At 44.0% G+C, this 26,383-nt stretch overlaps 1 protein-coding gene across 3 annotated transcripts; it reads left to right on the forward strand.

Moving 5' to 3' along the window:
- The first annotated feature begins 419 nt into the window (after positions 1-419).
- On the forward strand, positions 420-26,181 carry LOC110070885 (acyl-CoA dehydrogenase family member 11). 3 transcript variants are annotated; one of them, XM_072983437.2, is made up of 14 exons: positions 420-1,277; positions 3,293-3,525; positions 3,736-3,835; positions 7,613-7,730; positions 8,274-8,416; positions 8,534-8,683; positions 12,729-12,823; positions 13,410-13,509; positions 15,254-15,394; positions 17,345-17,437; positions 18,052-18,159; positions 19,540-19,711; positions 21,168-21,287; positions 22,340-26,181. In XM_072983437.2, exons 1-13 carry the CDS (start codon positions 981-983, stop codon positions 21,239-21,241), a joined length of 1,824 nt encoding a protein of 607 aa, XP_072839538.2. In that variant the 5' UTR covers positions 420-980; the 3' UTR covers positions 21,242-21,287; positions 22,340-26,181. The 3 variants fall into 3 exon arrangements, with proteins under 3 accessions (XP_072839538.2, XP_072839537.2, XP_072839539.2); XM_072983436.2 differs by having other exon boundaries at positions 21,168-21,234; XM_072983438.2 differs by lacking the exon at positions 420-1,277 and adding an exon at positions 1,428-1,722 and having other exon boundaries at positions 21,168-21,234.
- Positions 26,182-26,383: the final 202 nt, after the last annotated feature.

Genomic DNA, 26,383 nt, shown 5'->3' on the forward strand with positions numbered 1-26,383 from the left:
TAAAATGAAAATGTTGTAAAGCGATTTTTAAAAGCCCATAGAAACACATTAAAACGCGATTAATGCGTTCCTAGGGGCTTGAAACTCACAGTCCAGTGAAGATCCTCCATAGTGCGGCCATTTTCGCTGCCTGTGCAGCAAGGAATCCGTGCCAGAAAAGAGCGGGCAGCCATTTTGTTTACCCGGCGGCCATTTTGAAACCACCAATCAGCTGGCCGAAAATCATCACTTTGCGACGACTGGCTCCCGAAGCAGGAAACTGATCATCGCAAAGCAAAATTCCCCCATAGGGAACATTATTTTGCGATCACTTTTGCGATTGCAAAAACATCGACGTCTAGCGATTTCGTTGTCAAACGGAGCACCCGTTAAGCGAGGCACCACTGTACTGCATGATGAAATGTGGAACAAATAGAGTATCAAGTGGATCAAATTAAAATGTAGCAGTTAGTCCTTAAGATGCAACAGAATCTTTGTCTGTCTATCTGTCTGTTTTGCTTTCATTTTGGTTTGGTTTTCATTCATCTGATCGGCTTTCCTTGAATGGCTTTCTGTTTATAAATGCATTTGCTAGACACCGCTGCCCAGTTTTGTGGGTGGGTTGGGGCATTTTTAAAAAGGCCTTTGCATGGTTTTAACAGATTTGCCTCTGCTTTAGGTGCCTGATTGCCTGGAGGGAGACCTCCGTAGAGCTGTGACTTTTTTGGACTAAAGCACACATCTGGGCCCCTGTCCCTGAAAGGCAAGGAAGCTGTGAACCAGTAAACACCCACTCAATGGCAATTCTGATTGGCTTTCCTTGACAGATGAGCCATTTGTGCCTCCCTAGTGAACTTTACCCCAAATCTGGGAGGGAACAAGGGGAATAGCCACGTTCTGTTCCCCCCGCCGCCCCTCTGATCTGTTTGGTACTTTGCACAGTTCCACCCTTAGCGGATTGCAAACGTGCACACACCACTCCAGCAGATTACTTTGTCTTTATGTTTGCAAGGGTTGCTTCTTTTAGCCACTTGGCTGCATGTGATTTTTGTATTTTGGGTGAATCCAGCTGCCAACATCAGGTTCATGTGTGGCGCAGCCAAGGGGTTCACTTTGCTATAAAGGTGCAGGCAGAATCGAAGGATATTATGAACCTACGCTCCATCCAGCAATCAAGGACAATGCCTTTCACCGGGAGAGAGAAAGAAGTCTTTTGCCAAGAGCCGCCCCGCATTGGGAACCCATATTTGGAAGATGCTTTGCTTCGGGATTACCTGCAATCGCACCTGCCCACCAAGGTCTGTCCTCTGTTGGTCAGGTATTCTCGGGTTAAGCACATGCCAGGACTCCTGTTGAGCCTCACAAAAGAGGGGGAGATCTGGAAGTGGGTAGCCACGGCTGGTGGGTTAACAACACGTAGATGGTGGCAGTGCTTCCGAGCAAGTACACAGCAGCGCCTCTGCTTGTATATGGATAAGTCAATAAAGAAGATGGGGTTTCTGGATGTTGGTGGATTCCCATCAGCCCCAGTGAATATGGGCAGTGGGAACTAGAGTCTCCCAGATCCAGATAAAGCCTACAGGGGTTCAGTCTTTTCCCCAGAATCCTGATAACCTGTCTACTTTGAAGAAGAGTCCACAGAATTCAATCAGGCACTAATGTGGGAATCTGCTAATGTATGTCTTCTTGCTTTGTGCCATCAAGTTGCATCAGAACTACAGTGACTCTCATGGGATGTTCAAGGTGTGTGAGACATTTAAGACGTGGTTTCACTATTGCCACCCCCTGTGAGTTTGCAGGGCTGAGTGGGGATTTGAACCCAGACCTCCGTGGTTCTAGTCCATCACTCTATTCACTACACCACGCTAGCTCTCCTCGTATGAGTTACTGGAAGGTTTTTGTTATTGCTGTTCAGCATTTAGCGTCCTTCCTTAGGTTTCTAGTAGAGTAGAATACAAATCTCTAACTAATATATGAACATATAGTTCCATGTATTTAGGTTAATAACAGTACATTCTGAACATTTATGAAGGATTTTTATAGTATCTGAGATCCTTCATATATAACACCTCACTATCTTGATGCACAGATCCAACATTTAATAAATGAAAACACATCCTTGCTAATTTACTTATTTAAATTGATTCAGTTTATTTAGAACAGTTTTAGCCCATCTTATAGCACAGGATCTCAGAGTGCATTACAAAGCTGTATAAAACCATCTGAAAACAATTTAAAATCAAACATTAAAATGCAAAATTGAAACATTCACAGCAAGGTTAATGATTGCTGAAGCTGCTACTCTGCCAGTTGCATTCCCTGCAGGAGCCAGTCCTCTACTTCATGTATAAGCCCAAGAGGTGTTTGATTTCAGAATTACGTTATACAAAACCCTATGCTGTCTGAATTTTGATGGATTATTTCTTGGATTGTAATTGCTCTAAAAGCAGCAGTAGTAGCATACGGTGGGCAGTGGCAGCAGGCAGCAGGCAGTGGGCAGCAGAGGGGCTATGCCACTGCTGCCACCAACATCTTCACAGGCAGCAGACCCCGGCTTCCCTTTCACAAGCTGGCTGTTCTCTCTACCCACACATCCGCCACCCATCTGATAGGCTGGCACATGTGCAGAGGCAGGGGCTCATTCCCGGAAGTGAAGTTGTCCCACTGTCTCTTCTCCTGCACGTACGCTGGCCTGGCTACCCTTCCAGGATCACTTGCATTGCACACACACACACACAGAGTTGGAGGGGGTGGGGAACTAAGTGACTTGAGACTCAGACTTGGGACTTGTGAAAATAAGAAGAGGCCAATCAAAAATAATGATTTTAAGAAAATATGGAGTGTATTCTTGGAATATGTATTTCGGAGAGGGAAGGGGTATACAGCGAGGGAAGAAACAATGAATTTTTGGAGAGAAAATGGATTGAATGAAGTTTGATGTTAGCCCTGAAGGTGATGGTGACACTTATGTAACTGCATTGTATTTGGTTTTTTCCCTTTGTGTGGTAGTAGGTCTATGTTGTGTAATTTTTTATTTTAAAAAAAGGGCTTGGGCATGCCAAGACTCAGACTCAGACTTGGGACTCGTCCCGAAGACTTGCCAACATCCCTGCTTGTGAATGAGGGTGGAGTGCATTCCAAGTTCTATGAGACATTTACAGCTACAAATGGGGCCCAGAAAAAACTGAACTGGGAGAAGGAAGAATCCAGACTCTCCTTGGGTTTCGCCATCTTTATCACTCCCAGAGAGAGGATCTTGATTTCTTTGCCTGCACTCCTGCTCACCTAGAATGTTTGCTCTTCTTCTTCTTAGGTGTTTGCGGAGGTGAGCTCAGATCTTGAGAGATTTGGGGCTCGTGTGAAGAATGAAATTGACTCCTTGGGGCGTGAGTGTGAATTGAACCCTCCCAGGCTACAGCATTTTGATGCATGGGGACGACGAGTGGACCAAATTATCACTTGCACAGCCTGGAAGAGGATGAAGGAGTTCTCAGCTGAGGAAGGTCTGGTCGCTGAAGCTTATGAGAGGAGATACTTAAACTGGAGGTAAAAAAGTCTTGACTTTGATTTGCACCTGTTGCTTTACAGATCATCAGATGTCAAGGAAAGTAGCTCGGACTATGCCCAAATATGCTCAGCATTCTTCAAACCAGATGTTCCTACAGAGAGCTTTTTCTGTTGTTGTTTTTTCCTGCCTGTATTCTAGCTGCCATTTTGAAATTAAGTAAGCCATTTTGTGTCTCCCTCTTTCCACAGTCGCATTTACCAGATTGCCAAGCTGTTCTTATTTGCTCCTTCATCTGGCCTCTTCTCGTGTCCTCTAGCCATGACTGATGGAGCAGCAAAAGTAATTGAGGTGAGACTCCCTTGCTCAGCTGGTAGGTTGCTGTTCATCATCATTCTTGAACTACTTTTACATTTTTCCAGGTTCAATATACTTTAACTGGATAACTGGACAAAGGAATGGAAAACAAAGGAAAGAGAGGGTAGACCAATGAAGAAATTTGAGGAAATTGTTGAGAAAAGAAAGGAAACAGAACTTAGTAAAAGTAAGAAGGAGACCACCAGTGTTATACATAAGATGAATACATGCAAAATATAAACAACAGCTTTAAAAGAAATGTGGCAAGGAGATATGGCTAAAGACATTAAGGGAGAAGATTGGAATAAAACGGAGAATTAAAGAATAATGAAAAGTATATCTGTAAGGGTTAAAGAAAATTGTTATGCAGTGATATCGACATAGTAGTTAACACTGGTGAAACTAAATTCATTAAGTAAACTGTATCATCTTTATGCTGGAGAGATAAAAGAAGAAAAGGGAACATATCTACCTGTGTGATGGACTTGTGAAACAAGGAAGAAGGAATGATCAATGATCTTTAAAGAGACTACTGAAATAATGGGCATTAATTAGGGATGGCACAAATTAAAAAACAAATCACCAAATTCATTCAAAAGTCACTAATTCATCCATTTTTATTTGCATGAATCAATGCTGCCAAGAAGTACAAATCAATTAATTTTTAGTGATTTTCATTCATCAATTCGTTTGGCTACAAAAGCCCCCCCCCCCAGCACTGAGAGACATCAAAACTGCAGGAAAGTTTCCTCTGACTCAGTAAACCAAGCGCCTGTGGAGAACCTTGGTGCTGGCCTCAAAAATGGCCAACATTTTGTATGTAACTTTAGATTCCTTTTGTGTCCATGTGTTTGTGTCTGAACCATGCATATTTCTTAGCTTGTGTAAATTGTAAATGGAGACAGGAGGGTTTTGCAGCAACCTTGAAAGGGTTCCTCCAGCAGGGTCTGGACAACACACTGCTCAGCAAACAAGTTCGTATCAGGGAGGCCAGTACTGTCCTGAAAACTCATCTAAACCTTTTGCCCAGGCCTCACCCAGTGCCACCCAAGCCACCCCTCTTACTCTTTAGCATACAAAACTGTTGTTGTTGTTGAGTCGTTAAGTCATGTCCGACCCTTCGTGACCCCATGGACCAGAGCACGCCAGGCCCTCCTGTCTTCCACTGTCCCCCGGAGTTGGGTCAAATCCATATTGGTCGCTTCGATGACACTGTCCAACCATCTCATCCTCTGTCATCCCCTTCTTCTCTTGCCTTCACTCTTTCCCAACATCAGGGTCTTTTCCAGGGAGTCTTCTCTTCTCATGAGATGGCCAAAGGATTGGACCCTCAGCTTCAGGATCTGTTCCTCCAGCGAGCACTGAGGTTTGATTTCCTTCAGAATGGATAGGTTTGTTCTTGCAGTCCAGGGGACTCTCAAGAGTCTCCTCCAGCCCCAGAATTCAAAAGCATCAATTCTTCAGCAGTCAGCCTTCTTTATGGTCCAGCTCTCACTTCCATACTTCGCTACTGGAAAAACTATAGCTTTGACTATGCAGACCTTTGCTGGCCCATGGAGCCCAAAAAGGTAAAATCTGTCAGTGCCTCCATATCTTCCCCTTCTGTTTGCCAGGAGGTGATGGGACCAGTGGCCATGATCTTAGTTTTTTAAGTTGAGCTACAGACCGTTTTTTGTGCTCTCCTCTTTCACCCTCATTAAGAGGTTCTTTAATTCCTCCTCACTTTCTGCCATCAGAGTGGTATCATCTGCATATTGGAGGTTGTTGATATTTCTTCCGGCAATATAAATCTGGTTTGGGATTCCTCCAGTCCGCCCTTTCGCATGATGTACTCTGTATATAAGTTAAATAAGTCCTGCCTTTTGCCATGCTTCCTAATGCCCACTTAACTTCAGGATGTCTGGCTCAAGGTCAGCAACCGCACTATCTGGGTTGTCTGGGACATCCAGATCTTTCTGGTATAATTCCTCTGTGTATTCTTGCCACCTCTTCTTGATGTCTTCTGTTTCTGTGAGGTCCCTACCATTTTTGTCCTTTATCATGTTCATCTTTGCACAAAATGTTCCTTTAATATCTCCAATTTTCCTGAACAGATCTCTGTTTTTCCCTTTTCTATTATTTTCCTCTATTTCTTTGCACTGTTCATTTAAGAAGACCCTCTTATCTCTCCTTGCTATTCTTTGGAAGCCTGTATAAATTTTCTGTAACTTTCCCTATCTCCCTTGCATTTTGTTTCCCTTTTCTTCTCTGCTATTTCTAAGGCCTCATTGGACAGCCACTTTGCTTTCTTGCATTTCCTTTGAGATGGTTTTTGTTGCTGCCTCCTGTCCAATGTTATGAGCCTCTATCCATAGTTCTTCAGGCACTCTGTCCACCAAATCTAGTTCCTTAAATCTGTTCTTCACTTCCACTGTGTATTCATAAGGGATGAATATTCACCACGACAAGGCAGAAATCCATGAACAGGGTGCAGCTGTCTACATTGATTCAAATACAGTCCTGTCGTCTTCTTCTGGTTGCTGCCCAATGGTGAAGCCCGGTGTTTCACTCAACTGGGGCTTATTTTTGGGGTCGGGCTTATATTATAAGCATCGTGAAAAATCATTCCAGGGTTTATTTTTAGGTTAGGTCTTATTTTTGAGAAAACAGGGTATGATGAGGCAGCAAGTACTGGTGACCAGTTAAGCTTTATTGGACTCAGCATAGAAACGAAAGGAAAGAAACACAGTGTCTCTGTAGTCCTTTGCAGGATGTGACCTCTAGCCCCAAGGAGCAAGGATGGACTTGGTAGCTTTCTATCCTTCCAGGACTGAGGGACTATTCTGTCCCTGTCCCCCAGCTCCGAGGGAGTCACTCCACTCCCCTGGCAGCTCATCCTGGCTGAAAAGTCCTGGCTGTTAAATAATCTTTGCCAACTGAGCACAGCATCCAGCAAGCAGAGGAGGCTGTGCAGCACCAGCTGCCCCCAGGAGCTTCTTTCTTTCAGCTTTCAACTTTCCTTCAGTTGAGCTGACCGTCCTCTGGAGATAGGTAAAGGTAAAGGTTTAGTCCAGTCGTGTCCGACTCTAGGGGGTGGTGCTCATCCCGTTTTCAAGCTATAGAGCCAGCGCTTGTTCGAAGACAGTTTCCATTGTCACGTGGCCAGCTTGACTAGGGAACACCATTTTACCTTCCCACCAAGGGGGTACCTATTTATCTACTCCCATTTGCATGGTTTCGAACTGCTAGGTTGGCGAGGAGCTCGGTCAAAGCAACAGGAGCTCACTCCATCACGTGGACTTGATCTTACCCCTGCTGGTCTTCTGACCCTGCAGCACAGAGGCTTCTGCAATTTAGCCCACAGCAACACCACGTCCCTGTGTGCCTCTGGAGATACCAGCCTCCTAGAACCTCCTTTCACATTTTGCCCGGCAGATCATTTTCTCTCTTCTCCAAAGGTGACAAAACTCCCAGGCATCCTTCTCCCCACCTTGCTCACTCGCCTCTATATTTACCTCAGCAACAGCTGTTTCTCTGGGGGTGGGTTTAGGGCCTCCACCCTCCTCTGCCTCAGGTCTTTCCTTCAAGGCCAACAAACCTTCGGCCCCTTGCTGAGGGGGCCTTCCCACGCTGGCACTTAGCTCCTTCCACCCCAGCTGGCTGTAGCTGGCTCACACCTTCCCAGTTCCTTTTGTTGTTTGTGTCCTTCTATATCCCACAGCCCTTTGGAGATGCTCCTGCTTTTAAGGAAATCTCTCTTTGTTCTCTTGTCTATTCTCTGCACTCTGATAGTCCTTGGGGGTCCCTAAGCTGCTGGAGGACGTCTATGCGCGACTGACATCACGTGACCCCGGACAATTCTGGACCTCTGGCCAATGGATGACTGAACGCAGGGGGGGCTCCGATGTGGGTAAGTCTGCCAAAGGAGAGGGGGGGGGGTTGCGGAGCCTTTGCCTTCCAGGTCTTTCCGAAATATAAAATGGCCAAAGCACTGAGGCATGATTTTGGTTACTTATGCCATTCTCTACTTCGTTAGTATCTAAGGTTGTCATCTTGTCTGTTTCTCTCAACCAGCATTTCTCAGTTTTTGCTACTGTCAGATCTAGAGGAGGTAGCTGGCATACCAGACAAAAAGAAAAGAAAAATTAACAAAAAATAAAGAAGACAAAAAGCAGATATGTCTGAGGAAGTGGACTCGTCCATGAAAGCTCATATTAACAGTTAGTCTTTAACCTTTTTGGTCTTCTTTATTTTTAGGGGTTTTGTTGTTGTTTTTACTTTTGAATTTTATTCTCTTGTAAAAATCTGCCCGTATGTCTGCTCCAGTGTTTGCTCCTCCTGTCTTTATAGCCCCGTTTGCCTCATCGCCTTTTTTCCTCAGCTTGGGGAGAGAGTTCTGCTACCTTGGGAAGGAAAAGCCATCACTGCCAAAGTCTTGTGCTCTTTCCTGCAGGCAACGGCACAGAAACGGTGGCCCAGCCGCTCCCGGATGGTACCTATAGTCTCCATGGTTTGAAGTGGTTCACCTCAGCCACGGATTCCGATGTAACTCTGACATTGGCACGAATCTTGGCTGCTGATGGGCAGGTGGAACAGGTCAGATTGGGAACAGGCATGGAAAAAGGGGAAGCGGGAACCTTTTTTTTATCTTGTCCTTGCAGCAGTTTTACTTGTCCATTTTCTGTTTCCTTGAGGGCGTCTTTTTGGTTGCAGGGTTCCAAAGGCCTGTCTCTTTTCTACCTGAAAGTGCGTGATGCAGAAGGGAAACTGAATAAGATTGAGATACATCGTCTTAAAGACAAGCTGGGCACAAGGCAACTACCAACCGCTGAGCTGTTTCTAGATGGAGCCAAAGCACTGCGGGTAAGCAAAACAAAGGGGCATTGCCCCCCCCCCCCAAGATGACACCTCAAATCCCCAGCTCTATGGGGCAGGCAAAGAAAGCGCCCCAGGCAGCAGAACTGGGCTCTGTGAAAGTTGGGAAGGAAAGGAACTTTTCTGGAGCAAAAAAACCTGACATTGGTGCTTCTGCCTTCCATCTGAGGAGGCAGCAGGCATTTCGGGACCTCCCAGTTACCTGGAGGAACAGATCATTGTTTTGCTCCAAAAGCAAAGTGTACCACTTATATATCACCCCATAGTACTTAAAGCACTCTCTGGGAGGTTTACAGTTTAATTAGGCAGGGTACGTATTGCCCCCTCGGAGAACTGAGTCCTCAAACTACTGACCTTGGAAGGATGGAAAGCTGAGTCACCTTCAAGTCTAGGATTGAACCCCGGTTGTGAGCAGATTTTTAGCTGCAGTACTGCAGTTTAACAGCTGCGCCGGGAGACTTCACTTTGTACAGTGATCAGTAATGAACACTGCCATATATGAAGCAAAGAGTTTCTGCAAGGAAAATTATTCTCTGAGAACTAGCCAGGGCGAACAACTATACAGATAATACTTCTCGGCAGGGAAATCTGCCAGCCTGCTGCAGTACAGTTCAGCCCATGCAAAGCAGATAGAGTCAGCGCTCAATGAGAGCTTTATTTATTTATTGAATGTATATGCTGCCCAATGCACTATTCTGGATGGTTTACGGCAAGTTGAAACATTATGATATTAATGATATATTAAGAAAATCCAGATAAACAAACCACAAAACCCCAAGAGGAGTATATGGTAAAAATAAAACATAGAACTTCAGGCACAGGAACAGCTAAGCAATCAGGAAAAATTAGGAAAAACAGGAAAAACATAAGCAGGGTTGTGAGAGAAAAAGAGAAAAGCATCACTACTGGATGCCCAAAGCCAACCACAATTCAGAAGATCACTTACCTAGCAGGCATGGCACCCAGGGCCACACAGAGAGAGGTAGCCACTACTAGTGAAAGACTCCAAGCATCTGTATCAAATGTACGCCCTTTCTTCAGCTGCCGTTCCATGCTCCCAGATTAAAATCAAGGAAAAATTACTTTAGAATATCTGTGAATCTTGAAAAATACAATAGAGAATGGCAGGACTCTAATATGGAAAGAAACTACCCAGCTCATGAAACTCCAGCGTCTTGGAAGTCACTACAAACTGGAATTAACAGAACCGAGATGAACCGAAGAAAATGGAGGCTTCACACCCACACCGTTCTCTGTGAGTATGGAGAAAAGAGGCAATATAACACCTACATCAGTGTACAGTGGTGCCTCGCTAGACAGTTACCCCACATGACAGTTTTTCCACTAGACATTGACTTTTTGCGATCGCTATAGTGATTTGCAAAACAGTGATTCCTATGGGGGAATTTCCCTGGGCAATGTTTGGTCCCTGCTTCGCAAACTGATTTTCGCTAGACGATTTTGACAGCTCCCTCCGTGCTCGCAAAACAGGTGTTTTCAGGACCTAAGCTTCTCAAGACAGCGATTTAAACAGCTGATCGGTGGTTCACAAAGCGGCTTTCCTATGGCCGATCTTCCCCATTGGAACGCATTAAACAGGTTTCAATGCATTCCAATGGGGAAATGCTTTTCGCTAGACAATGATTTCGCTAAACAGCGATTTCGGTAGAACGGATTATCATTGTCTAGTGAGGCAACACTGTATTCTGATAGAGTACAACGGCCAACATGTACCAAGAAAGAGTTGATATGGGATCCTCCTAATCATAGAATAGTGAAGTTGGAATGGGGCCTATGAGGCCATCAAGTCCAACCACCTGCTCAGTGCAGGAATACAAAACCAAAGGAGGTCTGACAGGTGGTTGTTGAAGTTACTCCTGAATGCCTCCAGTGTTGGAGCACTCGCCACCTTTCACCGCTCTTCTACTCTCTGGGCTTTGACTTACAGTCTCTCTCATTTTAAGTCTTCATGGTGTTTCTGCTCTGGCTATATACCCTGTTTCCCTGAAAACAAGACAGGGTCTTATATTAATTTTTGCTTCAAAAATTGCATTGGGGCTTATTTTCAGGAGATCTTTTATTTTTGTCATGTACAACCATCTACATTTATTCAAATACTGTCATGTCATCTTTTTCTGGTTGCTGCACAATGGTGGAGGCCAAGGTTTCACTTAACTGAGGCTTATTTTTGGAGTAGGATTTATATTATGAGCATCCTTGTAAAATCATACTAGGGCTTATTTTCAGGTTAGGTCTTATTTTAGGGGAAACAGGGTATGTCCTTTCCAAAGGACCACATTTTAAAAAAATAAGCACATGGTTTATTTGAAAGTTTCAGATAAAAACAATCCAGAAGTAAACAAACTCTTTCCTGTTTTTATGTTGCATAAATGTTGCAAAAAACTCATCTCTGTGCAAATGTCTGCGTGCCGTACATCCCGTGTCCTTTCTTTATTTTGCCTTAAACACAAGTCTACCCTCTGGATGTGCGTCCTCACTTCACGCTGCCACCAGGTATTATTCCCTTAATACCAAATAGATCTTAGACACCTGCTGCCAATTCAACAGATGTATTGATTTTATAGATGTCATGCAAATCACAGGAGTAAATCACAGATGTTTAGGCTTATTCCTTAAATATCATTTGCTTTTATGTTGGGTTGTATGTTTATTTATTCACTGTTATACAGTGGGGTCTCTACTTAAGAACAATCCAACTTAAGAACAGCTCCATTTGCTAAATTTTGCTTCTACTTGAGAACAGAAATCCAAGATAAGAACAGGAAAAAAAAACTTTCCTGCTCTTTTTTTAATCTTAGGTCATCTTAGGTTAAAAAAAAATTCTCCCCCTAGTGGTAGAGTACGTATTAACCAGCTTTGGTTAATGTACGAACGCACCTCTACATAACAAAAAAACAGCCAGAATGGATTAATTGGTTTTCAGTCCATTCCTATGGGAAATTTTGCTTCAACTTAAGAACATTTCAACTTAAGTACACCATTCCAAAACGGATTAAGTTCTTAAGTAGAGGTTCCACTGTAGTTTCTATGGACAGAAAAGAGCAGATACGGATTAAATGGTTTTCAATGCATTCCTATGGGAAATGCAGATTCAACATAAGAACTTTTCAACTTGAGAACCACCTTCCAATACGGATGAAGTTCTTAAGTAGAGACCCCACTGTAATATTCTTTTGACTATCTATATATTCTCTATACTTTTAAACTCTTTCCTGTTTTCTCTAGCAACCTTTCTTAACTTTTTCAATTCAATCTCCTAACTCTCTCTTCAGTTCCCTATCTCCAACCTCTTTTTTCTAACTCCCCTCTCTAACTGTCTGACTAACTGTCTAACTGTCCTTTTTTTCCCGCCCTCCTGTCCTTTCATAGGCTCCTGCCCTTGCTTCCCATGATGGACAGGCGTGACGTGAGGGTTCCACCACAGTCTGGAATCGCCTTTTTCTTGTGCAAAGGTTCTACTGCTTTGCTTAGACATTATACAGTGGTGCCCCGCTAGACGCTTACCCCGCATGACAACAAAATAGCTTGACAATGACATTTTTGTGATTGCTATTGCGACTGCAAAACATTGGTTCCAATGGGGGAAATCTGCTTTACATTGATTAGGAGCCTGTTTTTTCTGGCTCCGCAAAATGGCTTTCCTCCCTTCTCAAAATGGCTGCTTTAGGGGCAAAAGCGTCTCATTACAACAATTTTAACAGCTGATCGGCGGTTCTCTATGGGCAATCTTTGCTGGACGATGAGTTATTTCCCTCAATGGAACACATTGACTATTTTTCAATGCATTTCAATGGGGATTTTTCCCCCGCTTGATGACAATTTCGCTTAACAGCGATTTTGCTGGAATGCATTATCGTCGTCAAGCGGGGCACCACTGTATAGCCAAGAAGAGCAATATTACAGACTTGTCACCCTCAGGAGGTAGAAGAAAGGTAGCAAAAGTACTTTGCTTTCACCCTGGAACAATTCAACTCATATTACGAATTTTGGACTGACTCTTGACTGCTTCTAGATCTCTGCAGAAGGCCGGGGTGTGGCTACCATTGCCCACATGTTGACGATCGCAAGGATCCATAATGCCATAGGTGCAGTTGCATTTATGAGAAGGTGAGTCCCAGGCCCCTGGCCATCACTGTAGTCATTGGACTTAACTCTATCCAAAGGCAGATTTAAGCAAACCAGTTGACAATGAAAAAAGATTTGTGAATGCACCCTGGATTCAAAGACATTGCTTGCTTCAGAATGACGGAGGAGAAAAAGAAAAGTCTTGTGGCAGCTTTTAAAACCAGCAGATTTATTTCAAAAGGAGCTTCTGTGGATCCATATCTGATGCATCTGAAGAAGTAAACTGTAAGCCAAACTTCACGCTAAGATCTGTTAATTTAAAAGGTGCTGCAGGATTTTTTGCCTGATGGGTTCTTTGGTTGGTTATCCAGGCTTGTAGCGTGTGGTTGCTTTTCTTGCTATTTTTTTTTATCTCCGGTAACATATCCAGTCCTTGAAAATATAACTGATTGTGAATTGGCTTTATCTAGTTTGAGCAAATAACAGACATGGCATTTTAAAAAAATGCAGTATTATTATTCTGGGAGTGTTATGGAAAATGCAGTGAGTGGGAAGAGATTTCTGCTATATCTAACATGTAAGCAATTCTGATCCTGATGTGCATGGTTTTTTTTTTTCCCAACCCCAGAATGATCCACATGGCACGGGACTACGCCACTAAGAGGGAGGCCTTTGGAAAGTTACTTAAGGATCACCCCTTGCATACACAGACCTTGGCCAGAATGGAGGTGAGTAGGATCTGGCTCTGCCAGTCAATGGGACATGGCTGGTGGAGATCCTTTCACTTCTCACACTGCTTGGGTGAAATGTGAATGGCCAGAATGTACAACTGGGATTACAGTGAGTAGGGGCCATCTCTTCCATGGCAGTAACTCTCTTCCAAGGGCAAACAAGTTCTTTGCTGACGAAACAGTCTCAAGTTTTGTGGATTGAAATTCACTGCCATGGACAAAAAGTCACACAGCTTTTGTTCACACACCTGCTTCTTGCCAACTGCTCACGATTTCCTTTTCCTGCCTAACACTGAGTCTTAGGAACTGGAATGACAGTATTCATCCTCCCATCCATTCAGTCAAAACATTTTTACATCACCTTTTTAATTGGCACATTATGAATTAGCAAATCTTTGAATCTTTTCACACTGCCCTGCTGTCACAGCTCTCTTGCAGGAACTATTCTTCAATTCTGTTCCACATTCCTCTTTCCCACAAGGAGACTGCAGAAAGGCCCTTTTCCAAAGGTAAAACAAATTGTCCTGCATAAAATGGTCTTGTACCAGAGCAGCAAAGCTTGTGAACTCTAAAGTCCTTGTATTCGCGAAGGCTTTCACGTCCGGGATCTAATGGTTGTTGTGGGTTTTTCGGGCTTCTTGGCCAAAAAACCCACAAACAAAGTATTTCTGCCATACATCAAAGGGGTCACAGACCGCATGGGGAAACCTCTGGAAAAACACAACCTAAAAACAGTATTCAAGCCCACCACAAAAATACAACAAATGTTACGGTCAGCAAAGGACAGAAGGGACCCCCTCACCACTACAGGAGTATACCGGATACCTTGCAGTTGTGGACAGGTATATATTGGAACCACAGAACAGAATCAAAGAACATGAGAGACACTGCAGACTAAAACAACCAGAAAAATCTGCAGTAGCTGAACATGCCCTAGAACAAACTGGACATGAAATTCTATTTCAAAATACTGAAATACTGGACAACACCAGCAATCATTATGTCAGACTGCACAGGGAAGCCATTGAAATCCACAAGCACCAGAAAAACTTCAACAAAAAAGAGGAAAGTTTGAAACTCAACAAAACTTGGCTCCCAGCTCTCAAAAATACAGCATGCAAAAGGTCACGAACTCTACCCAACCACAAGGTCAAGGGGATCACTACCATCAACCACAGTGACAGATAATCTCCTTATCACAATACACCCACAACAAAACACACTAACCACCCATCCACAGAAAACAATACACCCACAACAATACATACTAATCATCCCATCTCACAGCCATAAATACTCCACGCCCTAGCCAAACTACACCAGAGCACAGTCCTCTGAAGATGCTGGCCACAGAGACTGGCGAAACGTTAGGAAAAACCACCTTCAGAACACGGCCAAGAAGCCCGAAAAACCCACAACAACCATCTAAAGTCCTTGCCTCAGACTCTTGATGTTCACTTTACAGATCCCTACAGGAAGAAGCTTGGTCATGAAGGTCACCAGTATCACCTCTAAGAAGAGAATGATTCCAAGGGCTGAGAAAAAGAGGCAGACTCTCTTTTGATGCCATGTCAGAAATCTCTCCTCTTTTAGTTATCTGTCAGGAACAGCTCAAGAACAGTCTATTGCATTTATAGTTTTTAAGCTGGGATTGCATAGATGGGGCCTGCCTGTTTTTTCTGATGTGGTTTTTGTAAACCCCTTTCTCTCGTCCTGATTACAACCATTCTTCTTCGCGCAGGTGCAAACCCGAGGAGCATTTCTGCTGTTAATGGAGATGGGGAGACTGCTTGGACTGGAGGAAACTGAGAAGGCAACCATGCAGGACCAGCATATGCTTAGGCTGTTGACACCGGTTGTCAAGCTTTACACTGGAAAACAGGTAGTACACTCTGAGAGAAGGAGAGAATCATTCACAGCAGGCTTGTGCTAATGCAAAGCAACAGATGAAGCCAGGTTTATGCTATTCAATGGCCAGCCAGTCTTGAGATGGTAATAGGTACCGTATTTAAACAGCCCATCCCATCTCTCTTATTCATGTGTACATACAAGATGTGAACAAGTGCACACCTCCAGGGACCAAATACTCAGGATCCCTCCTCTATTGTTTTATTTATTTATTTATTTATTTATTGGACTTATATACCGCCCCATAGCGCTACAAGCACTCTCCGGGCGGTTTACAATTTTAATTATAAAGGCTACACATTGCCCCCCCAGCAAGCTGGGTACTCATTTTACCGACCTCGGAAGGATGGAAGGCTGAGTCAACCTTGAGCCGGCTACCTGGGATTTGAATCCCAGGTCGTGAGCACAGTTTTAGCTGCAGTTTTAGCTGGTGGTTTTCCTGATCAGTCTAGACTGTGCTCCTCAAGCTTTGCACAGCTTTCCAGTTTTATTCCTGTTCATGTAAGAATATGGGTGTTAATGTTGAAACACATGAAATGCTCACAGTGAGGTGCCTATGCAGAATGTGCATTGCTTGCTTCAGGAGAGCAGTTCAAGGATGCTGCAGGAGACAGAACCCTGTACAGTGGTGCCTTGCTAGACGAACGCCTTGTGGCACGAAAAACTTGCTAGACTAATGGGTCTGGCTAGGGTTTTTGTGCCTCGCAAGACGATAATTCCTATGACCGTTTTCAGCAAGACGAATGTTGTGTTTTTTTTTTTTGTCCAGCACCGTTTTTGAAGATCACGTCCTTTCCCCCTACTTCGGTAAGGCTCTGAACGGAAAAGGGGGAAAAAAAAAAGCACGGGGAAAGGGCCTGATCTTCAAAAATGGTGCTGGGCTAAGCCTCTGCAAGTGCCGCTCGCCAGCTTTGGGGGTCCCCCGGGGCTTACCTTGCACCGTCCCAGGACTCTCGGGGGTCCCTCTCCGCGGTGATTGGTTGTCTGCAGAGGTTTGCCCGGCACCATTTTTGAAGTTCCCACCCTTTCCCCCTTCCTTTGGCAAGTCTCGGAAGGTAAAAAGAAAAAAAGAAAGCCTTTTTACCTTCCGAGGCTTCCCGAAGGCAGGGGGAAAGGGTGGGAACTTCAAAAATGGTGCCGGGCAAACCTCTGCAAAGGCCCATCGCTGCGCGGAGGAACCCCCATGAGTCCTGAGATGGAGCAAGGTAAACCCCAGGGGACCCCCAAAGCTGGTGAGCGGCACTTGCAGAGGCTGGCCCAGCACCCCTGCAAGTCCTCGGATGGTGCAGTGTTCCAATGGTGCAGAGAAAGTCATTGGAACACTGGCGGGGATGTCCCGCAACTGCACACGCCGGCTTCAGAGCATTTCAGAGGCTTTTCCTGCACCATCACAGGACTGGCGGGGGACCTCCAAAGTCGAATCACAGTGAGCGGACACACCCCCGCCGCCAATCCTCCGATGGTACTTCCCCAGCTCCCTGCCTGTTAAGTGACTTTCAAAAAAATCCCATCGGAGTGCATTAATTAGATTTCAATGCATTCCTATGGGAAAACGCGCCTCACAAGACGAATTTTTCGCAAGATGGCATTGACCAATTAAATTCGTCTTGCAAGGCACCTCTGTACTTGGTTACAGAAACCTTAAAGCTGTCTCCTGTGTGTGCAGGCCTGCTTAGCTGTTGTGATAAAATTATGTCAGTCTGCCTTTCTCTTGGCTAGGAGAGGGAAGGAAAAAGGAAGGAAACTTCAAAAGAGGAAGTAATAAGCATAAGAATAGCAACAACCTAAATATATATACTGTATACAGAGAAAAGACAAGCTAGGAATGTACACCTGGTTGATCTGCTGGTGCGCGCGCATGCACGCACACACACAAACACACAAAATAAAGTCCTGATTAGATCACTTGCTCTCTACGTTGCAGGCTGTTGCGGTCATCTCAGAAGGGCTGGAATGTTTCGGAGGGCAGGGCTTCATGGAAGACACGGGTCTGACTACGCTTGCCCGCGATGCCCAGGTAATGACGCCAGAGTCTCTTTTCCTCACCCTCTGCAGAGAGTGTCTACTCAAAGTAGACCTAGAAGAGGGTTGCCCAATTTTCACTTGCACACCTCCGGTGTTGGCACGCGCACCACCTCCCGAGGTCATGGGTTCCATCGCACTAATGCTCTAACAGTTAGGAAGTGTTTCGTGATATTCCACCAAAGTCTGGGTGCCTGTAACTTGAGTCCCTTCTTCCGTGTCCAGCACGCTGGGATGATTGAGAATAGACTCTGCCCTTTCAGTATCTGAGAAGTGCTATTCTACCTCTCCTCAGTCTTCTTCTCCTTCTCTCATGCCCAGTTCTTTCAGTCTTTCCTCACAGGGCTTGGTTTCCAATCCCCTGATCGTCCTTGTTGCCCTCCTCTGAACTTGTCCCACTTTGTCAGCATCCGTCTTAGATCGCTGTGTCCTACAACTGGACACGAGATGGGGTCTAACCAATGCTGAATAAAGAGGAACGTGTACTTAGTGGTATCTGGAGACTGTATTTCTGTTAATGCACCCTAAAAGAGCATTTAGCTTGTCACTGGGTGGCACTGAGATCTTTTTCCTTGCATTTTTCTGGCTCTGCGCCTTTTCCCCCAACAGGTGTTTACAATATGGGAAGGGACAACAAATATCCTTTCTTTGGATGTTCTTCGCTCCATTGTCAAAAGTGGAGGAAAAGTCCTGGATGCCTTCTTCTCTACAGCACAGGTGAGCTCTCTCCAAGCACCAGTTACTCTGCTCCATTATGCTGTACTGTTGCACGTTGTAAATGTGATGAGGGTCCAAATAGGCCCAATGGATCTTTCACGATTTGGGCATTGGAAGTCAGCAGTACTGTCCTATAGAACCATAGTCAATCATGTGATAAGCCAGTAGCATAATGCAGTGGCAATAAAGAATAGAACAATTCTCAGGTTAGAAGTTTTCAAGCAGTAACTGATCTCACTTTGTGGATTTCAGGGAACATGTGTCACAAAAGGGTGACTACTGGATCTTTTGTATCCGAGGAAGAACAACATTAAACAACAAAGAACCTCACAAGACACATTGTTGTTTAGTCATTTAGTCGTGTCCGACTCTTTGTGACCCCATAGACCAGAGCACACCAGGCCCTCCTGTCTTCCACTGCCTCCCGGAGTTGGGTCAAATTCATGGTGGTCGCTTCAATGACACTGTCCAACCATCTCATCCTCTGTCGTCCCCTTCTCCTCCTGACTTCACACTTTCTTAACACCAGGATCTTTTCCAGGGAGTCTTCTCATGGCCAAAGTCTTGGAGCCTCAGCTTCAGGATCTGTCCTTCCAGTGAGCACTCAGGGTTGATTTCCTTCAGAACAGATAGGTTTGTTCTCCTTGCAGTCCAGGGGACTCTCAAGAGTCTCCTCCAGCACCACAATTCACAAGACACATTAATAAATGCAAAAATAAATATACTTTATTATCTATTGATTACAATAATAAATAAAGGGGTTTCATGCATTCAGCACATTCACACCACATATATAGTCACCAAAGAGAGAAGAATCCTTTATCTGCATTGTCCAAGGTCCAAAGAAAGCAGTTAGTTCCAAAAGCCTTTTGGTCCCAGCAGACAGACAGACTAATGTTTGCCCAGATCCCTCTTCTTATATTCCTTTGTGAGGCAGTTTTTAGGCAGGGCATGCATAGTAGACATTTCTTTGTCTCAGGTTGCTCGCTGGGCATGCGTGGTAGAGATTTCTTTAGATATATGGTCCTTATCACTTATTGTGACGTATGGAAGGTTTAATATTTCTTCCATCACTTAGTGGACAGGTGTGGGATCTGCTTTGCTCAGGAGGATCCTCGTACCAGGCTCTTCTTAATCCCCTTGACTCTACTCCCAGCAGCAGATGGTTTTTGTCAACTCAGTTCAAAACATTCACGGTTCAAAAGTTGAATCTCTCATAATAAGGGTTTCTAGCTAGAACACAAAGACCCATCGTTCCTCTGGTTCTGTTGGTCTCCATCTTTGTGTCCTTACTCTCTCTCTGGTTCTTCACCTGCTCCAAGCCAAACATGCACACACCTGACACACGCTCAGTTTGTCTTACAGTTGGTTTCTTTGCAGGCCAAGTTGGAGGTTGCTCTTGGTGCCCCTGAACTAGAACCTTCTGTGCAAACTGTGCAGAAAGCTCTCCACAAACTCAGACTCTTCACTCGGGAGATGGGATTAAAGGGGGAAGAAGGGATGCAGTTGTCAGCAAGAGACTTTGCCTACACCCTCGCACGGATCTATGGAGGTAATGAAATAGCTCTTATAGCGTTCCTTTGTTAACTTATTAATACAAAAGAAAGCAGAACTAATTACAATGAGTTGCCAAGAAGCTTATAATCTTCAGATGTTGCATGATGACCTTTTGATTAAAACCTGCCCTAGAAGTCTTTTCTTTGATTATTTAAAAGAAGCAAATGGGTTATTGGACCTACAGAGCCAAAAGAAAAAGAAAAAGAAAAAGAAAAGAAAAAGATTCTCCACCGGTAGATGTGAAAGATGTCTTAAGGTGAACGATGCAAAGGATGGAGCATCTGGGAGGTGTAGGGGGAAGATATTCACGAGGCAGAGATTGGCTTTCAACATTTGTGGTGGAAATAAAAATAAGAGAGTAGAAATACGTAGAATGGAATTTTGTTCTCAGTGCAAATGAAGTCCTGGTCTGAAATTACTACTCAGCTGGAGCAGTGCATGAGCAGGGAGTGGACCATTCTCCCACGCTGTGCAGGCTACCTGGTCTCCTCGTGGCCATCCTTAGCATGTGGGCAGGGCCAGAGCATTCCTCCTAGGCAGGAGGTGGCATCCAGTAGACTCGACCACTTTTCGTACAAGAACAGAAGCCCTATTGAAGCTTTCGTATGTCCACATGCAAATGGCACTTGCTGCAGCTGATGATGCAGCTGCAGATGAAAGACAGGACTAGCCAGCCTGCACCTGCCCTTGCTTTGAGTTCAGGGTGAGGAATAACTTCTGAATAAGACTTCGGCATTAAAGGAATTCTTAGTACAACTAACCCCTGAGTACGAATGATTTTCTCTGGCTTAGTAGAACTAAGCAAGGAGAGAGTAGAAAGATGTGAATTCTTCCAGCAAACCTGCTATGCAGATTGGACAAGGACTGCCCATGACAAGAAATGTCAAACATATTCATTACAGTGGTGCCTCGCAAGACGATTGTAATTCGTTCTGTGAAAATCATCGTTTACTGAAAAAATCGTCTTGTGAGGTTCCCTATGCCTCGGTCTAAAAAAAAAAAAGTCTTGCAAAGCATCGGTCAAGAAAAAAAAAGTCTTGCGAAGCACGGTCATAGAAAAAATTTTTTTTCATCCCATGAGGCAATCGTCTAGTGAGGCACCACTGTATTACTATTAATGGTGGCAATTACAGATTTCATCTGCCTTCCACATGATGTGAATGCCATAACGTATGGTCCCCAGAGGAGTGAAAAGGGACTGTTCCTAAACATAGGGAGCCCAACAAGTACAACAGGCTTCCTCCAGTAGACCTTGGGCACCTCAGGTGTGGAGGGTGGGAGGGCCGTAGCTTTATGGCAGAGCACCTGCTCTGCAGACAGAGAGGACCAAGTTTGATTCCCTGGCATCTCCAAGCAGAGAAGATGCTTCTTGGAAACATGCAGAACCGCAGTTAACTGGTAACAAGGATGATCATTCAGAGGTGTTAATGGCTAATGTATTTGTCTTGTAGGAGTTCTCTTACTGGAACACGCTGCCAGGCCCAGTGCATCTGCTACAGACATCTTTACTGCACAGAGGTATTAAAGAAGCCAAAGCTGCACTCCACAAAGGACTGCCTGAGCTGTCCGAGGTTACGCAAACACACTTCTATTGCTCCAAGGGCAGTTCTGAGATGCTGGAAGGCAGTACAGCTCTATGAGGGGGGGGGAGCTTGCCTGGGACAAATGTCACATAAGATCCACAGAAAGGGCCATTTTGGTGCTGCAGGGAGACAAGGACCAGGGTGGTGGCAGGAGAACTGGAGACCACCACCTCGTAAAAGAGGAGAGCTGTGTGCTTCTTCAAGGAAAGATGAGGCAGGCAGACACAGCGATGGCTGAAACTCACCTGCTAGTTTGAAGTTACCAGCCCAGTTTTTTTTTTTTTTAAGACATAAGAAATTTATTTGTCATTGCGCTCACAAGTGGGTGCAACGAAATGAGGTGCTCTTCCCCAAGGTAAAACTGGACAACACTACAAAAAAAAGTTAAAATATACACAACTTTCACCATCCAAATATAGATACCCCGTTTTCTCTCAGCAATTAAAAAGTCCACCAAAAACTTATGGCCCCGCATTTAAACTCAATACTGCACTTGGGTAAAAACTGTTCTTGAATCTGCTTGTCCTTGCTTTCAATACCCTGAATCTCCTTCCTGATGGTAATAGTTTAAAGAGCTGATATCCCGGATGAGAGGAGTCTTTCAGTATGTTAGATATCTTCCTCTTACATCTGTTCTTATACAATTCTTCCAAAGAGGGGAGTGAACAGCCAATGATGTTTTGGGCCGTCTTGATCACCCCTTGAATTGCCTTTTTCTCTGCCACTGTGCAGCTCGTGAACCATACACAGAGACAGTAGGATAATATACTCTCAATTGAACTCCGATAGAAGGTGAATACCAGGTCACCCAGTATTACTTGTTTTTCTAAAAAGATCTTGAACGTTTGTGGTCTCTAGATTCCAGAAGTTGTGACCGGGCACGTGCCCTCTGATCTCTGATCTAGAGAGTCATCAGTTCACAAGAAATGTTCATTTTGACATTGTTCGGAGTGAGAGGAATGCTGACATGGTGCAACACTTTAATCTCAATCTGAAAGTATCAGGATAAACGATACTCACTTTTCCTGAACCTTCCACAGGTGGTGTCAACAAGACCTGTGCCTTGTGGACAGAGAAGACAAGGCCGGCTTTTACAGCCCTGCAGCAGCTTCACTGGATCACGCATTGGTTTTTGGTGGATACCCATTTGTGAGAGGAAAACTATAACGAAGCATCAAGGAGACAAACGAAGGGCCATGCGCTGGGTTGCACAAACAAATGAAACGTGCACACTTCTGATTCTTTTCTGCAAAATACGAACTGATTGCTTATTATAAGAATTTAATCATCTGACGGCAAGTCAATTATGGCGACTCTCTCCAGGGTTTTCCAGTTAGGGAATAAAGAGACGTGATCCTCGGACTGTGCAGCTGTGGAGAGCATTTCTTCTTTAGAATGCCAAAGAAACCAAATGTGAGGTTTCTTATCAGGAAAGCATTTATTTGGCTAGCTAGCCGAGATGTGTTCCAACAAACACCATAACATACACATGTCAGGAAAAGTCCAAGGCAAGACAGAATGCAGTGTAGGTATATAGACACACAGAGCGTCATAAACGTTAATTTACATTGGTATTCCTTTGAACTTCCTTTCCCAGGATGTCCCTGGGAAAGATGGCCCTAGAAAAGGAAAGGATGACATTTGAACTAAGGAGGTTGGAGTTGACAGCCCAAGCTAATAATAATAATAATAATAATAATAATAATAATAATAATAATAATAATAATAATAATAATAATAATAATAATAATAATAATAATAATAATAATTCTGCTTCTGAAGAAAGACATTTGTCCAAAGCAGACCTTAAAAGATTCCCTGTATTTAGAAAGGGAGATGATCCCGAATCTTTTATTATTTCGTTTGAGCATGCGTGTGAAGATTTTGAAGTGAGAGGATCTGAATGTATGATTGTGATGATGTCTCAAATAAGTGGCAAGTTAGTGGATATATACGCCCACATGCCATTGGATTTAGTGAGAAATTTTGAAGAATTTAAAAAGTTGGTATTCTCACGGTTTGGCATCAATGCTGAGCATTTGAGGCAGAAGTTCAGAGCTCTGACAACCCCCCCCCCCCCGAAGAATCCTATTCTCAACTAGGGGCAGACTTGATCAAATATCTTGACAAATGGCTCCAACAGGAAGGGATTGAAACTGTACAAGATATTAAGAACATCATGGGGCTAGAGCAGTTCTGTTCACGTCTACCTGGAGATCTACCTAGTGAGAGATAAAAAGGTGTTCAAGAAGCTGGAGGGGTCGCAGATTTTATTTCACTTATACGAAACCCAAGTTTTTCGGAGGTAAAAGTGGGGAGGAAAACCTGGGATGACAGTAAAAAGGATCCTAAGGGTTACCTCAAGAACCAGCAGGCAAGTGGTGGCCATTTTGTAGGCAAGCCCACAGAACTGAGCCAGCATGAATACAAGAACTGGGAAGGAAAAGGAGATAAAACCCTTAGCTCAGACGGAGAGAAAGGCCATTTCATTTCACAATGTGCTAAAGCTAAAGAAAGGGGGCAAAAAGGAAATTTGCTCAAGCCTAGATGAGTGTACTGCGTGTAGCAAAACAAAGTTACCTCACAGAAGGGTGAAAGAGTAGCTCCTAATACAAGTGCAGCTAGGGCAGAAGGTCAGAAACAGCAAGCAGGACAGCTGCCTGAGGCTGAAATCCTCCATTGCTATCTAATCAAAACCAACCAGGAGCTTTTTAAAAGTTCTGGAGACAGCATTTACATAAATGTGACAAAATTTATGGTGCTGAAAGACTCTTGCTCTCAAGTTACTTTATGCCATCCAGACATTATCCCCCCAGAGTACATATTGAAAGGTGAAAGCCTGGCAGTTAAGGGGATAGGTGCAGAAATAATTAACCTACCAGTGGCTGAGGTACCTATAAGATACCAAGGATGGAAAGGAGTGTGGAGAACAGGCATAACCGGGATCAATCTCACTGAGCATGTCAAAAGTGTTTTAGTGCAGACTCACTACCAGCAGAAAGTAAAAGCAGGATTCCGAAGGGGCAGAGGAACTAGAGACCAAATTGCTAACATGCGCTGGATTATGGAGAAAGCCAGAGAGTTCCAAAAAAATATCTACTTCTGCTTCATTGACTACGCAAAAGCCTTTGACTGTGTGGACCACAGCAGACTATGGCAAGTCCTTAAAGAAATGGGAGTGCCTGACCACCTTATCTATCTACTGAGAAACCTATATGTGGGACAGGAAGCAACAGTTAGAACTGGATATGGAACAACAGATTGGTTCAAAATTGGGAAAGGAGTACGACAAGGCTGTATATTGTCTCCCTGTTTATTTAACTTATATGCAGAGTACATCATGCGGAAGGCTGGACTGGAGGAATCCCAAGCCGGAATTAAGATTGCCGGAAGAAATATCAACAACCTCCGATATGCAGATGACACCACTCTGATGGCAGAAAGTGAGGAGGAATTAAAGAACCTTGTAATGAGGGTGAAAGAGGAGAGTGCAAAAAATGGCCTGAAACTCAACATCAAAAAAACTAAGATCATGGCCACTGGTGCCATCACCTCCTAGGAAATAGAAGGGGGAGATATGGAGGCAGTGACAGATTTTACTTTCTTGGGCTCCATGATCATTGCAGATGAAGATAGCAGCCACGAAATTAAAAGACGCCTGCTTCTTGGGAGGAAAGCAATGACAAATCTTGACAGCATCTTAAAAAGCAGAGACATCAGCTTGCCAACAAAAGTCCGAATAGTCAAAGCTATGGTTTTCCCTGTAGTTATGTATAGAAGTGAGAGCTGGACCATAAAGAAAGCAGACCGCCGAAGAATTGAGGCCTTTGAGTTGTGGTGCTGGAGGAAGCTCTTGAGAGTCCCCTGGATTGCAAGGAGAACAAACCTATCAATTCTAAAGGAAATCAACCCTGAGTGCTCACTGGAAGGACAGATCCTGAAGCTGAGGCTCCAATCCTTTGGCCATCTCATGAGAAGAGAAGACTGCTTGGAAAAGACCTTGATCTTAGGAAAGTGTGACGGCAAGAGGAGAAGGGGACGACAGAGGATGAGATGGTTGGACAGTGTCTGCGAAGCAACCAACATGAATTTGACACAACTACAGGAGGCAGTGGAAGATAGGAGGGCTTGGCGTGCTCTGGTCCTTGGGGACACGACTAAACAACAACATCCCTGCACCATGACTACGATTCTGGACTTTAGAAAAGGACCAAGACAGGTTGTTGATAGGGAACTCAAATTACCGAAAAACTTTGACGGAAAAAATTGGGACAAAAGGGACCCAAAATATTCTGGCAGATGCCCTGTTGAGGAGCGCCGGAGAATGAAGACAAAGGAAATGGACTTTGGTAAAAAGGCGAAAGCAATAAAATGTTAATTGTACTGTGTTAAATGTTATAAGTGATGTGTTCGAAGAAAAAAATGTATGTATTAAAAATGTTTAGTGATTTTATTGAATAGGCACGTCTGTATCTGATTGAAATGGTGAGTAATGTAATTAAACTAGTAACTGAACTACAATGTTTAATACATATGAAGTGTAAAAGTTGTTTAAATGTCACATTCATTCAAAGGTAGTAAGAACCTTGAAGAAGGAGCCAATGAGTGAACGGAAGGCGGAGCCAAGGGGGGGAGGGAGCAGGATAAAAAGACTTGTGGATGGAGTCTCTGGAGAGAGACACTGTGTGTAACTTAGTAAAAGTGATCTAAGAGTGAGTTAGAGATCTGTAAGCGTCTAGATTGAAGCAGAGTGTTAAAATAGTTTTGAAGTTATATCCTATCTGATTTATATATAAGTGATTGGCGACCTGTGATTTATCCTATGATTATTTATCGATTATTAACTTCCCTAATTAAATAAAAGATTTAAGTTTTAATAGCACACGTGTCTCCATACTCAGTTGATATTACAGCAGTAATATCTGGTGGCAGCGAAGAAGAAAGGAGAGTGAGATCATTGTGAAGGCCAGAGGAATAACATCTTCAGAGGAGATTGCGACACTGACCTTTTCCCAAACCACCTTTTTTCCAAATAGGAATCTTTGTCCAATACAACTCCCACTATTCTGGGAGTTCATCCCGAC

This window comes from Pogona vitticeps, chromosome 14, assembly GCF_051106095.1.
Source record: "Pogona vitticeps strain Pit_001003342236 chromosome 14, PviZW2.1, whole genome shotgun sequence".
In the NCBI taxonomy this organism is placed as follows: domain Eukaryota; kingdom Metazoa; phylum Chordata; class Lepidosauria; order Squamata; family Agamidae; genus Pogona; species Pogona vitticeps.